We start from the raw sequence: 14404 nt of genomic DNA on the forward strand, positions 1-14404 counted from the left end.
GAAGAGAACAGCATTCAGTGCTGATAGCTTTCCTCCTGCTACCCATGGGCTCAGAGGACTTCAGTTTCAGCAGCCTGGAGTTCACTTGCTGGGGTCACCCCAGGAATTCCTTCTTTACTTCTCCATGAAGCTTGAGAGGCCCCCTGTGACTGCATGGGTATGCTCAGTGTCTTCCTCTGTCCTGTGTCCTTAGATCAAGCCACATAGCCAGGGACTAGTTCATGGCAACTGTCCAGTCTCATGAGTTTTTCTTGTCTTTGCTCTTATGTTCTCAGATCTATTGTTCTGTAACTTGTGGTCTTGTGTCTCCTTTTGATCCCAAACTTGGCCCGTGGATCTGACCCTATATCTAGCTTTCGTGGGAAGTTTGACTCTAGGACTTTGGCTGGTCCTCACACTGGATGGTTTCCTGCTCCTCCTGGAAGAATTCTCCATCCGCCCGACAACCAGTAATTCAAGTTCCCTGGAGGTTTGCTTAGGGCTGTGAGCTGAATCCACAGGCACGTTCCGTTTGTTCTTGTGCCACCAGCTGGGTGTAACCTTCCTGGATCTCCCAGTCTCACCTGCCAGACTTGCCCCAGGAATCCTTCCACCCAGCAGCCCTGGCCTGTTCTCCATCCTGCTCTAGGCAGAAAACTGAGTTCACTGTGTGCTCCTCTCCCCTAGGATGGGTGGGCTTCAGGCCTCACTCACCCCAGGACCCTCAAAGCACCTAGCTCAGTGCCCCACACATCTCAGGTGCTGGTGGGAGGGGCCTTCATGCTGCACAGATGGTGAGGGGGCAGGAGACCTCTGTATGGTGGCCCTATTCGGCCTCATCCCTGTTCTTCTGCACTTTTGTTACTTCCTCTGAAGCACCCCTCCCCCTTAAAAAAAGTGAACCAGTGCCCTGGGCTGGCACTAAGCCATGTTCTACGAGTGAATGAGTGAATGAGGTTACCATGCCTTACAAGTCTTCCTGGAGCAGGCCCTGGCTGACTTCCAGGGGCCTAGCTGACCTCTGTTCCTGCAGAACCTGTGGCCTGGGTCTCTTGGGACAGGTCTGGTCTAGTCTCTTCCTTCTTTTCTGTTCTCTCTCCTTTTGTCTTAGAGACAAAAGGGGGAAGGATGAGGTATCCCTCAGGTGTCCAGGACTGTCCAACTTTCCAATTTCATCTTAGCCAAAGAACAACAGGGTCATGCTGCAAGACTCACAGGGCTCAGTGACCCCTGCTTTGACAGGCTGACAGATCTGACTCCATGAGAATGTTATAGGCCAGACTCTAAGGGAAATGACTAAACAGACTCCATTTTGCTCTGAGACTCCATGTTATGTAGGAAATAAGCTTCTCCCATGGGAACACTCCGCCTCTGTACCCATCATCAGTTACTTAGCGTGACATATTTAATAATATATAATGGCAACTCCTATGTAGTAACCAATGTACCATGTAAATGATAATTGTGTGGCTATTAGCAACCATTCTTTAGTTTGTACCTAGGTAAGGGTCAGTTTGACCCACTTCCCCCTCTGTGAATGATCTCATGATGTTAGTTTGTAATTTTAAATCATAGCAACACTTATGATTGATGTGATTTTTGGTATAAAAACCCCTACAACCCTGTGGTTGGGGCTGTTCTCCCAATAGCCATTTTTTTGGGGCATTGTGTGAGACAGTCAGCTGGCCAGCTTAATAAAGACTCTCAAATTTGGACTTCTCAGTGGTGATCAGTCTGTTCTTAATTTTTCCCCATAACACTGCCTGGTTCCTGCCCTCTCGGGGTGGCTCTCCAAAAACCACTGGGAACTCCCAGCAAAGCTCAGCACTTCTAGAACAAGGGACCAGGGGTTTAGACCCAGGTTCCCAGTGGGACCCTTCAAAGATCAATGTGAGGCAAAGCCCTGAAAGATCATGCCCCCAGGTTGGGCAGAAAGAACTAGAAGACAACTCCCTTCTGGAAACAGCTCTTTACTGGGTCAGTAATATCATGTTGCGTGGTATTATCATACGTAGACAGGAGAATTACATGGCAGTGGTGGGGGGAAGGGGGTACAAACCAGTTGCACATCTGTATTAAAGGACGGTGTCATGAAGGCTTTGAACAGGAAGAGGGCAGGTCTCTGAGGCGATGTTGGGGAGGAGACAGCTCCATGCCCCACCAGGGCTGTCGGAATCTGCTTGACATGATGTGGCGGGGGTGGGGGCCTTTACAGTGAGTTTGACCAACTCCCAGCATCCCCTTCTGCTAGTGTGTGCAGAAAATTGATGGAGGACATGGGGCGATGTCAAAGGAGCCACCCGTAGATGTTCAGGCTCTTCCCCTGCTCAGTCCACTCACTGCTTATTCAGAGAAGACTCAGCCTTCAGAGTCCCAGTGCCCAGTGCTTCTAGGTCGATGCGCAGCTGGGGGCAGGAGGCAGCAGGAGGCGGGGGTGAGAGTCACACTGTTATCAGGGAGGGCCCTCCTGCAGCCTGGTCTCTAGCCACCGTGGTGTGGTGTGCTCTATAGGAACAGGGCACACCAGCCTTGCGGGGAGCAGGGGTGGCTTTGCCCGCCTCTGCCTTCCCTCTCTAGCTGAAGCCTGAGGCAAGACTGACGTCGGGAGTTTTCTAGACAATCCACCTTTTCAGGGGCACTGTGCGCAGGGACTGAAGATGCCAGCCTGGGCAGGGTCCCAGGGCCTGTGCAAGTGAGACAGCATCCTGTGACGACGGGGTGGGGCCTCCTATCGCCAAGCCCTCCGTCCCTGGAGTTTTAATTATAATGCCCCACAAAGCATTTCCTGGGTCTTTTCGACCAGGGGGAGCCCCAGGAAACCAGGTAGCGGGAATGTGAAGACGCTGGAAAGACGGGAGCTGGTCACCATTCAGATGGATTCGGACCTTCTTCCTGAGGTAGCCACACTCCCTGGCAGGCTCAGTCACAGGAGAGGGGTTCTCTGTCCTGTCCTCCTGCCTAGCCAAGGAGACCCCGTCGGGCCCCTGGCCAGCAGGGAAATGTGTGTGTGTGTGTGTGTGTGTGTGTGTGTGTGTGCATGTGCAGGGGCTGCTTCCCTATGGTAGAGTCACTTTGGGGAGCCCAAAGCTGCAGCATCAGCTCTGGGGAACACCCCCACATCGGAATCAAAGGACCACAATCTTCTGTGGCTTTTGAGCTGCCCTGAGCTCCCTTCCCCTTCTGTGTGGTGATGTCTGAGCCACGGACCCTTCTCAGTAGTGGCTCTGACTTCCTGGTGGGCCGGGGGGCCCAGGCAGGCCTGGGGGACCCTGGATCCCTGGCTCACCCTTAGGCCCCATAGCTCCCCGCTGGCCTGGTGACCCTGTCTTCCCTGCAATCCCTGGTTTTCCCTGAGGCCCAGAAGGCCCTGGAGACCCCGGTGGCCCCTCTGGTCCTGGGGGTCCCACATCCCCTTTGGGGCCTGGCTGTCCCCTTGGCCCTCCACTACCAAAGCTGCCCTTGGAGCCTTTGAGGCCAGGGAAGCCTCGTGGGCCCTCTGGCCCCCTTTCTCCAGCAGGTCCAGGCTCCCCAGGCTGCCCCTGAGGACCCTGGGGTCCGGGGGGGCCCAAGCTGCCAGGGTCTCCTTTTGGTCCTCTGCCACCAAGAGATCCTTTCATGCCTGCATCTCCTTTGAGTCCTCTTGGTCCTGGAGGGCCGGGGACACCTAGGATGGAAGAGAAGAGGGGACATGTCAGTCATAAGGAGCTGTCTTCACAAAGCTTCCCACAAACAGGGCAGAGCCCAGTGACAAAGAGGGTCGGAAGAAGCCCAGCCCGGGCTGCCCCCTCTGGCATTCAGGCCGATGTCTCCACCGTTGGCGAGGTGCCGGTAACAGCCACTTCTGTGTACAACACATGCCAGCAACCAGCACGAGGCCTGTGTTCTGATTTCCAGGCCCGCCTGCAGCTCCACATGGGCTCCCCACTTGGGGACCCTGAGAGCCAGATTGTGCTGGGTAAAGGCCAAGGTGATCTGGGATTGTCTGTCCAGCTCTGGAGGCTGGTCTGGCCTTCTACACCTCCTCGTGGTTTATACCTGATGTCCCTACCCCCTGACCCACCTCCACGACCTCTCAGGTAACTAGAAAAGGGCTGGAGTCTGGTCACATGGAGGAGAAGGCCAGGAGAGTAAGGCGCGAGGAGCGGGAGTGTCCCAGAGTGAGTGAGGACGCAGAGTGACAGCTGAGAGGCTGTTGCTCCAGGAAGCCCACCCTGAACCTCCAGCCTCTTCTCTGAGCTGTCGAGGCCACTGCTTTCTGGATCTTTCAGCTGACACACAGAAAGAAACCACAGTACAGTGAAAGCCAATGCCCGGGGCCCACCTGGTGGGCACTACTAGACTCTGGAGCCCCAGAAAGACAGTGAGGGAGGGCCATGACTCATGTGCCTCCCTAGGCTCAGAGCCTGGTGTGTAGTCAAGAAGACTCAGTAATACGCTGGAGGAGGGCGGTGCACCAGGCAGCTGTGGACCCCTGCTAGAGGGCTGGCTCTGGGTTGGGACCTGGGGAGGAAGGACACGTGGCTTCCTTATGGAGCCACACCTAAGGTGCGTCCATGCCAGGGGTGAGAGGACCACATGCTCTCCCAGCTGAAGAGTTGACACCTCTCAGAGCTGTTCCGCCCTAAGGACACAGCAGAAAGTGACTGTCACTGCTAGGCCTGTTAGAATGCCCTAGGAGCACAAAGAGAAACGTCTGGCCTCATGAGGATGGCATCCATGGAGAGCCACAGCTTCGCCATCACTAGCCCAGGGCCCAGGGCAGATCTGGGTCTTTGGTGGCCTGTGCAGGGGTCAGGGCTAGGGTTGATGGGGGCTGTGAGTTCTGAGGTTCTATGAGAACTTATATTAAATGCTTTGCAATGGAATCCTATAGTTTTGTTTTGTTTTTTTTTTTTAATTGGTTCTTTTTAGTTATACATGACAGTAGAATATATTTGGATCTATTTCTGTTATGTAATATAAATCCTCCAACTAAATGGAATCTAGTCCAAATCTTTCATTTGACAGAGGAGTCAACCACAGTCCGGAGAGGTGAAGGGATATCCCCAAGGCCCCCCGAGGGGAAAGCGGAAGCCAGGTCGCGGGAAGGGATGTGTGCTGGGAGCTGGGAACTCTCTGTGTTGCTAAAATCCAGTTCTGTGGCATCAGGGCCCCTTCTTCCTGGAAGATGTGGCCTGCAGCCTTCTGCCTCCACCTTCTATGCTCCCGGCCTCTGTGGTGTCCTCGTCTACATCTTCCTCAGAGTGTTTCTGTGTGGAACGGCACTGGAGAACACTGTCCCTATTATGACCTACAGTGGAAAGCAGAGCCCGGACAGAGCCAGCCCCCAGAGCCGATGCAGACCTTCCCATCTGTTCTCATCCCACCTCAGGGATGTGGCCCTGCATGGCTGGCTCACGTGGCATGTCAGCAGCAGAGGCTTAGATTCAGTTGTTGGTTGGATGGGGGGTGGGGGCAACTGGCAGGAGATGGTACCCATTTCGCTTTGGAGAGGACAGGAGGCAGGACCTGCCCTTTGGTGCCCAGCAAGCCCCTGGGCTTGACGCCCTTGAAGCAGACACCCTTGAGGGGCTGCCTCCCTCATCTCGTCAGGCCCTGCTGGCAACGGACAAAGCCACGGCAGCTGTCTTCATCTTACCTCTCCTCCTGGCACCTGGGCCAGTTGGAAAAGCAGAAAGCCATTCAGAGGCAGAGAGGCCCATGAGGCTGTGTGGGCGGTGAGGCGATACTGGGCAAGTCCCTCCCCATTCCAAAACTCAGACTGCAATTGAGAATTGCACTTAATGCAGTTGAGACTCTCAGATGAGTTGCACTTAATACACACAATTAAGTTACACTTAATATAATGTAGCACAATTGTGTTGCACTTCATACAACTTCACACAATTGAGTCAATGCAACTGAGGGTCACACTTAACAGTCTGCATGTGCCCCTGGAGCTCTCTGTCCCCTCTCTCTACCCTTCCCTCTCTGTCTGGGCACTCTTCCCTGCCTCTGACCCTGCTCCTCCACAGTGGCTCCTTTGGGTTTGTCCTCTGCCTACTCTGGGGACTGAGATTCCCCTAGGCCTGCCCCCAGCTCCCCGGTTCTCCACTCTCTCTGCCCTTGACCTCTGGGTGGGAGCGGCCACAGCCCCATCTCCAGCCTGAGCAGTCTCATCTTGACAAGGACGCCTTGCCCTTCCCCAGGACCAGCTGACATCCTCTCCTGTTCTCCCTGGGACCCATTCCTTCTGGTGCCACCATTTTTGGTAAGTGACCTCTCCTCCCTGGTCCAAGGGACATAGTGGCTTGGGCATGAGGGCTTTTAAAGGTCTCCATACCAGCAGTAGAGGAGCAAAGGCAGAGACACAAGCCTCCTCTCCCCACTGCCAGCCCCTCTTTGGCTCCTCTTTCCAGGCAGTTCCATGCTATCTCTGGATGAGGAACCAACTGCCCATGCACTCCTGCTGGACCTTTGGGCAGAAGTCTCAGGCGCAGTGCTCACTTTATTGCCCCAGGTTTGGATTGCCCAGCCACAGCTGCCACCTCTGACCCCATTTCTGAGAACCCAGACTGGGGTGGGTCCCAGGCAACAGGAGACCAAGTGGAGGAAGGTTGTCAGGGCTGGGCATCTGTGGGGGCTCCTGATGGGGGCCTGTGCTACAGACTCGGGCAGGAAAGGGTCCTGACAGTAGCTAACATTTGTCACCGTCTGTCAACTCAGTCTGCTGTGTGGCTGGCGTTAGGTTGTCGTTGTCACTTTACAGGTGGTAAACCACTGTGCACAGGTGGCAACCTGCCTGAGACCACTAACCAGTTGGTTGTGAAGCTAGGATGCTGCCCAGGCCTGAGAGGCTTTGAGGCCCAGGGTCCTCCCCCACACCCTGCTGTCTCCCCCGTGCCCCTCATCACTGTGGCAGTGACTCCCAGTCTCCCAGGGCCAGGCTGACCGGTCTGGGAGCTTCCTGGAGGAGGGAGAGGGCTCCAGAGCCCCTGGGGCCCCTGCTGCCCTCTGGACAGCATGGGTATGAGAATTGTAAAGCGTGGGACCTGGTCTGTCTGGGGACAAAGCCAACGACCTGCAGTTATCACAGGGGGAAGGAAAGTGGCTGGAGGCTGCCAAGGCCCTCTCCAGGACAGGTGCCCCTGACCCAGCCAGTGATAAGAAATGGGATGAGGGTGAGGTGGAGGGGAGGATTAGTTGCTGCTCTTAGCAGAGGGGAGACTTTTCAGGCTGAGGAGGAAACTCCAGCAATGGTGGCTGAGGTGTGAGCTGGGAGAGGGGACCAGAGCACTCTGGAGTCCTGGGGAGACCCATAATTACTCAGGAAGCCATAGGCTGTAATTAGTCTGTCAGGCCCATTAGGGTCCAGCCACAAGTGACTGCATGTCTGAGATGAATAGGGTGGTCAGCTCTGTGGTCGGCACTCCATGTGGGAGGGGGACACAGGGGTAGCCAGAAGTATCCAATTTCTCAAGATACTGACAGTGCCCACCCGTGGGTGGGGTGGGGCATGGGCAGGAGGAGCCCCAGTGCCTCTCACAGAGTCAGTGTACCAGGGTAGAAGGGACTAGAAAATGGAGGATGGCCCCAGTGGAAGTGCGCTGGCCTGGACATGGGGCCCAGGTGGGAGCGCCAGCTCTGGAGTTGGCATGTTGAGTGGCTGGGCTCTGGCTCCTGTTTCATGAGAATATCGACCTGGGCACTTCCAGGGATTCTTTCCTGACTGTGGTCTCCCAGGGAGCTCTGAAGAACTGCTGAGGGACTTGCGCTCCTGCCCTGATGGATAGTTTGTCACAGACTAAACCTCCCACCAAGAGCAACCAGAACCGCAAGGTAAAAGCCGAAGCATCTTTCTGAGAGCCCTCGAGAACACCGAAGGCCGAGATCCCAGCGGAAGGGCTCTCTGAAGCTACTTGGCATCTGTGGCTGCTTTCCTCCATAGGCATTCTGTGGGCTAGTGACTGGTCTGGGCAGAGAGTCTGAGAAGCCCAACAAAAGGCTTCAGTCCTTAGGCTGAGGTGCTGAGTAGAGCTCTCGGTGGCTTCACAGTCAGGGGAGAGAGAAACTGGGTCCAGGGGTACCATCCTTTCTTCCTTGACCTCTGGCCATAGCTCCCTCCTTGAACGACAGAAAGATGGGACCACTCTGCCTTTCCTGTCTCAAATGCAAACCCTGGGCCCTTTGGGTTTGGCAGTGGGGTGGAGGGGGAGCCTATAGGAAACGCTCGCCAATGTGACCCCTCCTTGCTTTGCCCCCCACCCCCACTACTCTTGGCTTCTATTCCTTGTTCATATTTTTATTTATTTGTCCATCAAGCAAACATTGCTTGAGTACCTTTTGGAGGCCACACACTCAGCTGGGTATTTCTAAGTAGGACAAAGAGCCTGGGCCTTCAAGCACTTTCGCTTCATGACAATCCCCTACACTAGGACACCCTTTCAGAGTTACCAGTGATCCTTACAAACACCCCAGGGAGAACAGGCAGGGCAGGTATTGATATTCCCATCTGTGGTGGAAGAAAGGAAGTTGAAACTAGCCAAGCGCTCGGTGGTTGAGTGGCTCGGTTAATGAGAGGTGATGGGTTTGTCTTCCATTCCCAAAGGATAGGCCTGGCAGAGACACTGTCTAGCTCAGACCCAGACACAACCCCGCAGAGCAGGAAGAGAGAAAAGCTCTAGAGAAGCGCAAACACCCTGGGAGCACCACAGGCGTTGGGTGAGTCAGCGGAGGCCTGGGATTCAAGCTGGCACAGGACTCAGAGATAAGTGGCCTTACCCCTTCATTCACAGGTGACAAAGAGCAGAGGGCCAGAGAGATGGGGTGATTCTGCCTAGAGACCCAGCGAAGCCAGGCTCCTCTCGGCACTGCCCTTGTCACCTGAGGCCACTGTCACCCTCTCCCTTCGTTCCAGTCAGCAGCTCAGCTCTGGCGGAGGGAGCCCAGAGGCTGCCTGTGGAGGAATGAATAAGTGACCAGGTCCCTTCAGGATGGATGTGCATGATGTCCCCCCAATTTTTTTTTTTTCAGATTTGGGAGATTTTACATGTGGTGACTTCAAGGACCAGCAGGTTTGTTGACCAATGGACGCAATTTAAATAGTTGTTCAGAGGCTGAACCAAAGGTCACATGTCACTCAAACAGATGTCCCACTTTGTTCTCAAGCTAAGCTGAGGCCCCCTGACGAGAACTCTGCCATAGTCAGCACAGAGGCAAGTGTTCGTCTGCGAGGCCGTTCTCCTGTCCAGACCCTCGGTACTGTCTCCTTCTCCTCCATTCTGCCCAGCACCCTGCACCTCAGCAGGCCTGAGCAGAAATGTTTTGGGGTATGTGAAGCCTCAAGCTCTCCTCATTTGCTTTTCCGGGTGAGCAATGGATGTGTGCATCTAGGAATTATAGTGAGGGGTCACGGTGACCTTGAGCTCATTCCTCAACCACCTCCTCCCTGCTGTCACCTACCTTCCTACGAAACAGAGACACCAACATCTACCTTTCTACTGCACTGTAATCCCCCTTTTCTGCAGAGGGCATGTTCTACAAGCCTGCCAGGGATGCCACCAAAACCTATATACACTGTGTTTCTTCCCATACAACTATGCCTATGGTGAAGTTCAGTTCATAAACCAGGCTCAGGAAGACAGTAAAATAATAACTAATAAAATAGGACAACTATAACAAATATGCCAAGATAAAACATATCACTGTTGTTTCTCTCTCTCAAAATAAGAAATTTTCCTTTTTTGTTGTTGCTGCAATTGACGGTGAACAGCTGAAACCACAGTTGTGGGGGGCACTGTACCAGGGTCATTGTGAGGCCGACATGTAACGAAGTGTGTGGATGGGCTTTGTCATCCATAAGAACTACCGACCGGTGCCTTCACTGGAACATGGCTCCTTAGAGGCCACAGATACACATTTTAGGTGACATACTGGACAAAGGTTTCGGTTTCCATCAAAAGACTCAGTACCTGGCTTAGCTGCAAAACTAAAAAATAACAATGAGCAAACAGGATCTCTCTACATATGCTTCATTCATCAAAACTAAAGAATAAATTAGTCCTAGCGGCAGTAGAAACGCTCAAAGGTATGAAAGGATGTCAACGTAGATTTGGAACTAAATGGCCAAAGAGAACCAGAGGATGAGAAAGGTTGGTGCTAAGCCTGAGTTTTGTGGAGAGAAGAGTTGTCTGGGATCCTGAGGTCCCCCACCTACCTCTCGGTGCTCTCCGGGTGATTGGGCCAAGACATCTAGCTGTAGCTTCTGGAACCACCAGGTTACAGTGCCTACTTACCCTATTCTCTAGAACCAAGATCTGCTAAATTTTCTCACAGAGACAAACCCATTCTGGGGATGGATTCAAGGAGTCATTCAAATTCCTGGTGTAGGGGAATTCAGTTTAGAACTCTCTAAAATGTGAATCTGAGGGCAAGTCGCTGGTACAGTTGCCTGGGAGAAGTTAATCCTTGTTGGGATTTGGTGGAAAGAGGACCAGAGGTGACTGAAGTAAGCACATGGGGCCATCTGTACTGGAAAGCATGTCTTGTTCCCCTGCTGGCTTTCAGAATGTGTGACTTTGGAGTGGAAGGTCACTCAAGGATCTGAGCAGCCTTGGATTTGAGTCCTGGGTCCACTCCTTGCCAGTTGGGACATCCAGGGAGTTAGAAAGAACTGTAACAGGTTGGTTGGTGAGTTGGACCTGTCTGAAGCATGGACCAAAATGTGACCCCTAGTAAACGGGTTGCAAGTGCCAGACCTGCCCTGGATGGTGTGGAGGAAGGACGCAAAGGTTAGGAGACGGAGCTGTTGGAGTGGCTTTGTTATGGCTTACCCACACTGGGAGGGACTACTGGACCCTGGCTCTGAACTGATGAACCCAAAACATCACGGTGCCCCCTAGTCAGAGTCAGGGCTTGTGGAGGTTGGGTGGTCTTTCATCTAGATTGGTGAAATGAATGGGGGAGCTCCTGTTGGCTCACAGTGGGGTCAGTGGACCCTAAATCCACCCTGTGACTTCCCACCACATCCAGTTCCAGGATGTGTAGGTGGCATAGATACACCCAGAGCTGGCAGAACCCCCATGTTGGTTCCCTGCCCTGGGAGCGAGGGCTCTTATGGTGGGAAAAGTCAAGTGAAAGACTACAGCTGTCTCCACCAAGGACAACAGTAAACCAAAAGCCATGCTGCAATGCTGGAGGCACTTCAGAGATCAATGCCACCAGGAAAGACTGAGGTGAAGGGCGGTGATACCCACCGCCTTCCCGTACAACTCTTATTTCCCAGGGCAGAAGACAGCTGGATCTTGGAGAGCTACAGTGGGTTTTTATAGGCTTAACTGGTGGGGTCTTCAACTGCAGCTGTTGTTTCATTGATTTTATATCATAGTATTTAAATATTGTTAGCTTCACATCATAGTATTTGAGTTATGGGATGTAAAGAGAAAATTAAGAATCACTTGAGGACTTTCACTCTTCTGGGAAAGGGTTAGTGTGTTTTGGGTGGTACACAGGACAGTTGTATCATGGTACAGAGAAGTATGACCTTGCTATTGTTTTTATTTGAAAATTAAGTGTGGTGGTCTCAGGAAATGTATATGGCTGCCAAATTGACAAGCAATAAACTTTTTTTTTTTTTTTTTTTTTGGTGGGTATTGAACTCAGGGGCATTTTACCACTGACCTATATCCCTAGTCCTTTTTATTTTTTTTAAATTTTGAGATAGGGTCTTGCTAAGTTGCCCAGGCTGGCCTTGAACTTGGAATCCTCCTGCCTCAGTCTCCTGAGGAGCTGGGATTACAGGCATGTGCCACCACATCCAGCTCAAGGAGCGGACTTGTCATGGTTAATTTTATGTACTGATCTAACTGAACTGTGGGAGGCCTAGATATTTGGTCTAACATCAGTTTGGGTGTTTCCATGTGGGTAATTTTGGATGAGATTGACATTTAAATTGGAAGACCAAGTGAGACAGATTGCTTTCCCTAACATGGGTGAGCCTCATACAAGCAGTTGAAGGCATGAGTAGAACAAAAAACTGACTCTCCCTTCAGTAAGAGAATTTTCTGCCTTACTGTCTCCCAACTGGAACATCAGCTCTGCGGATTTTGTACTTTCCAGCCTTCAAAATCACATTACCCAATTGCTTATAAAAGCAATCTATCATATTTACATCCATATGCTATTGGTTCTGCTTCTCTGGAGAACTCAGAGAAACACAGAAGTGTATGGGGGTGTATAGGAGGAGAAGGGTACCTCAGAGTGCTGGGCTTCTGGGGGGCAGATAACTGATGGGCAGGTGAGGGTATTAATGAGAGAGTGGGAAAGGAAAAAGACAGGAGCAGAGAGTTTCTGAAAGCCGAGGCACCTATTTCTCTAATGGGACGAATTAAACAAATCCACATATAAAAACCCAGGTTTAGGGCTGCGGTTGTGGCTCAGTAGCACTGAGAGCGCTAGCCTAGCATGTGTGAAGCACTGGGTTTGATTCTCAGCACCACATATAAATAAATGAGCAAAATAAAGGTCCACCAACATCTAGGAAAAAAAAAAAAAAAACAACCCAGGTTTATATGATGAGCAAAGTTAGAAGCCACCAAAGAGGTTTGTAAGAATATTTCTTAAACTGCCCGCTGCTTTCGACACGTGCTACAGGATAGTGCTAGCCCTCCAGGATTTCAGCCTAAAACCAGGCGCAAGATCAGAAAGGCCCTTGAGAGCCTGACAGCAGCCCTGCCTGACCCGCTTCTTACCTCGCAGGATGGTGACGTTGCGAAGGATTGCTCCATGCTGCGTGTCCACTGCCTTCATCTCCTCCACGATCATGGAGAGGTTGCGGACGTTGAAGTCCAGCCGGGCACTGAGCAGGCCGAAGCGCTGCCGGAGCAGGTCCGTGGTGCCCAGCATGAGGGAGACCGACTTGTTCAGGTAGTAGAGCTCCTCGGCGTGGGTGTGGAAGCCCAGCGTGCAGGACAGCCGGACGTCGTCCAGGTACTTGAGCATGCTGTGCACGTGGCTGTCGGTGGCATTGATGTTGGTGAAGATGGTGCCGATTTCAATCTCGTGGGATGTCATGCGTCCCTCCAGTGACTCGAACCTCTCCACTGTGCGGTTCTGGGCATAGCGAGTGTGGTACTGGAGGTCGTGCATGTTCTCTTCGTGGTCGTCCAGGAAGGATGAGATGTTGTCCAGCTGCAGCTGCAAGCCCATGACCTGCAGCACCAGGTCATGCATGCTCTCGGAATTCTGGCTGATGCGCTGCAAGGAGACCCCCAGGGTGGTCTGAATGTTCTTGACTGCTTCCCCAGTCTTGGCAGAGGTGGTGCGCAGGCCACCGAAGAGCCGGGTGTAGTTCTGCCAGTCAGTGACGATCTTCTGGAGGGTGAGGGTCTCCTCATCTGTCTTCCTCTGGATCCTGTGGATCCACTCAGCAGTCTGCCCCACAGTGAAGTTCATCTGGTGCACAGCAGCCTTGACATCGTAGCACTCCTGGGTGAGGTCCTTCAGGGAGAGGTCCAGGCCAGTGGTAGTGGCCTGCCAGCCCCTCACCTGTGTCAGGAAGAGCCCCAGGGACTGGTTGACCTGGTGGACAGAGAAGGAGCAACCGCCCATCTCCTGAGAGATTTGATTGCTGGTGGTGGAGAGCAGTTCATGGGCCTGAGAGGTCTGATCCAGCTGGACTTCCTGGGCCAGAAGCATCTTCTGAAGCCCCTCCAGCTCTTCCTGAAGTTTCCTGATTTCTTGCCCCAGCTGCCCAGCCTCGTGGCAGAAAGAGCAGTTGTTCAAGGCTTTCGGGTCTTCAGGAGAAAGGGACAACATTTTGAGTTGCTGAATAACTGGGGGACATGGTGCTTCTTTATTTTTATTTATTTATTTATTTTTGGTCCCAGGGATTGAACCCAAGGGCACTTAAGCACTGAGCCACATCCCCAGCCCTTTTAAAAAATATATTTTATTTAGAGGCAGGGTTTCACTGAGTTGTTTAGGGCCTTGCTAAATTGCTGAGGCTGGCTTTGAACTTGAGATCCTGGGGCCTCAGCTTCTCAAACCGCTGGGATGACAGGCGTGAGCCACTGCGACGGGTTATAAGTGCTTCTTTAAACTAAACATTTCAGAGCATAATGAATTGGAAGGGGCTTCCTGACCCTGCTTCCTTTCCCAAGTCTTGCTATGGAATCTTTCTCAGAAAAGCCTTGTCATCTTTATGAATTTAGTTTTTTTTTACCAAATGTCCTTGTCATCTGATCTGAAGAATTCAGGACATTTTCTCCACCTGGTCACTGCATTCTCAAGACCAGATCTCAGTACCTTCTCTGAGGTGGCCAAGAACCTCCTTTTGTACTTTATTTAAACATTTCTCCAAATATTTTTTTGCCTGTTATTCGACCCTCTCACAGTATGCTTGTGGGAAAGTAGAGCAGGGATTTTCGCCTTGTGACTCAGGAGGAAT

At 52.4% G+C, this 14404-nt stretch overlaps 1 protein-coding gene across 2 annotated transcripts in view; it reads right to left on the reverse strand.

The window, feature by feature from the left end:
• Nucleotides 1-2688: 2688 nt before the first annotated feature.
• SCARA3 (scavenger receptor class A member 3) overlaps nt 2689-14404 on the reverse strand; it is a 33495-nt gene continuing 21779 nt past the window's right edge. For both annotated transcript variants that reach the window (XM_079139949.1, XM_079139950.1), the window contains 2 exons: nt 12708-13751; nt 2689-3643 (listed from right to left, as the gene is read on the reverse strand). In XM_079139949.1, the coding sequence (XP_078996075.1) occupies nt 3192-3643; nt 12708-13751 (1496 nt within the window). In that variant the 3' untranslated portion in view covers nt 2689-3191. The remainder of the gene's footprint in view (nt 3644-12707; nt 13752-14404) is intronic.

Source organism: Sciurus vulgaris (genome assembly GCF_902686455.1).
Source record: "Sciurus vulgaris genome assembly, chromosome: 5".
NCBI lineage: Eukaryota > Metazoa > Chordata > Mammalia > Rodentia > Sciuridae > Sciurus > Sciurus vulgaris.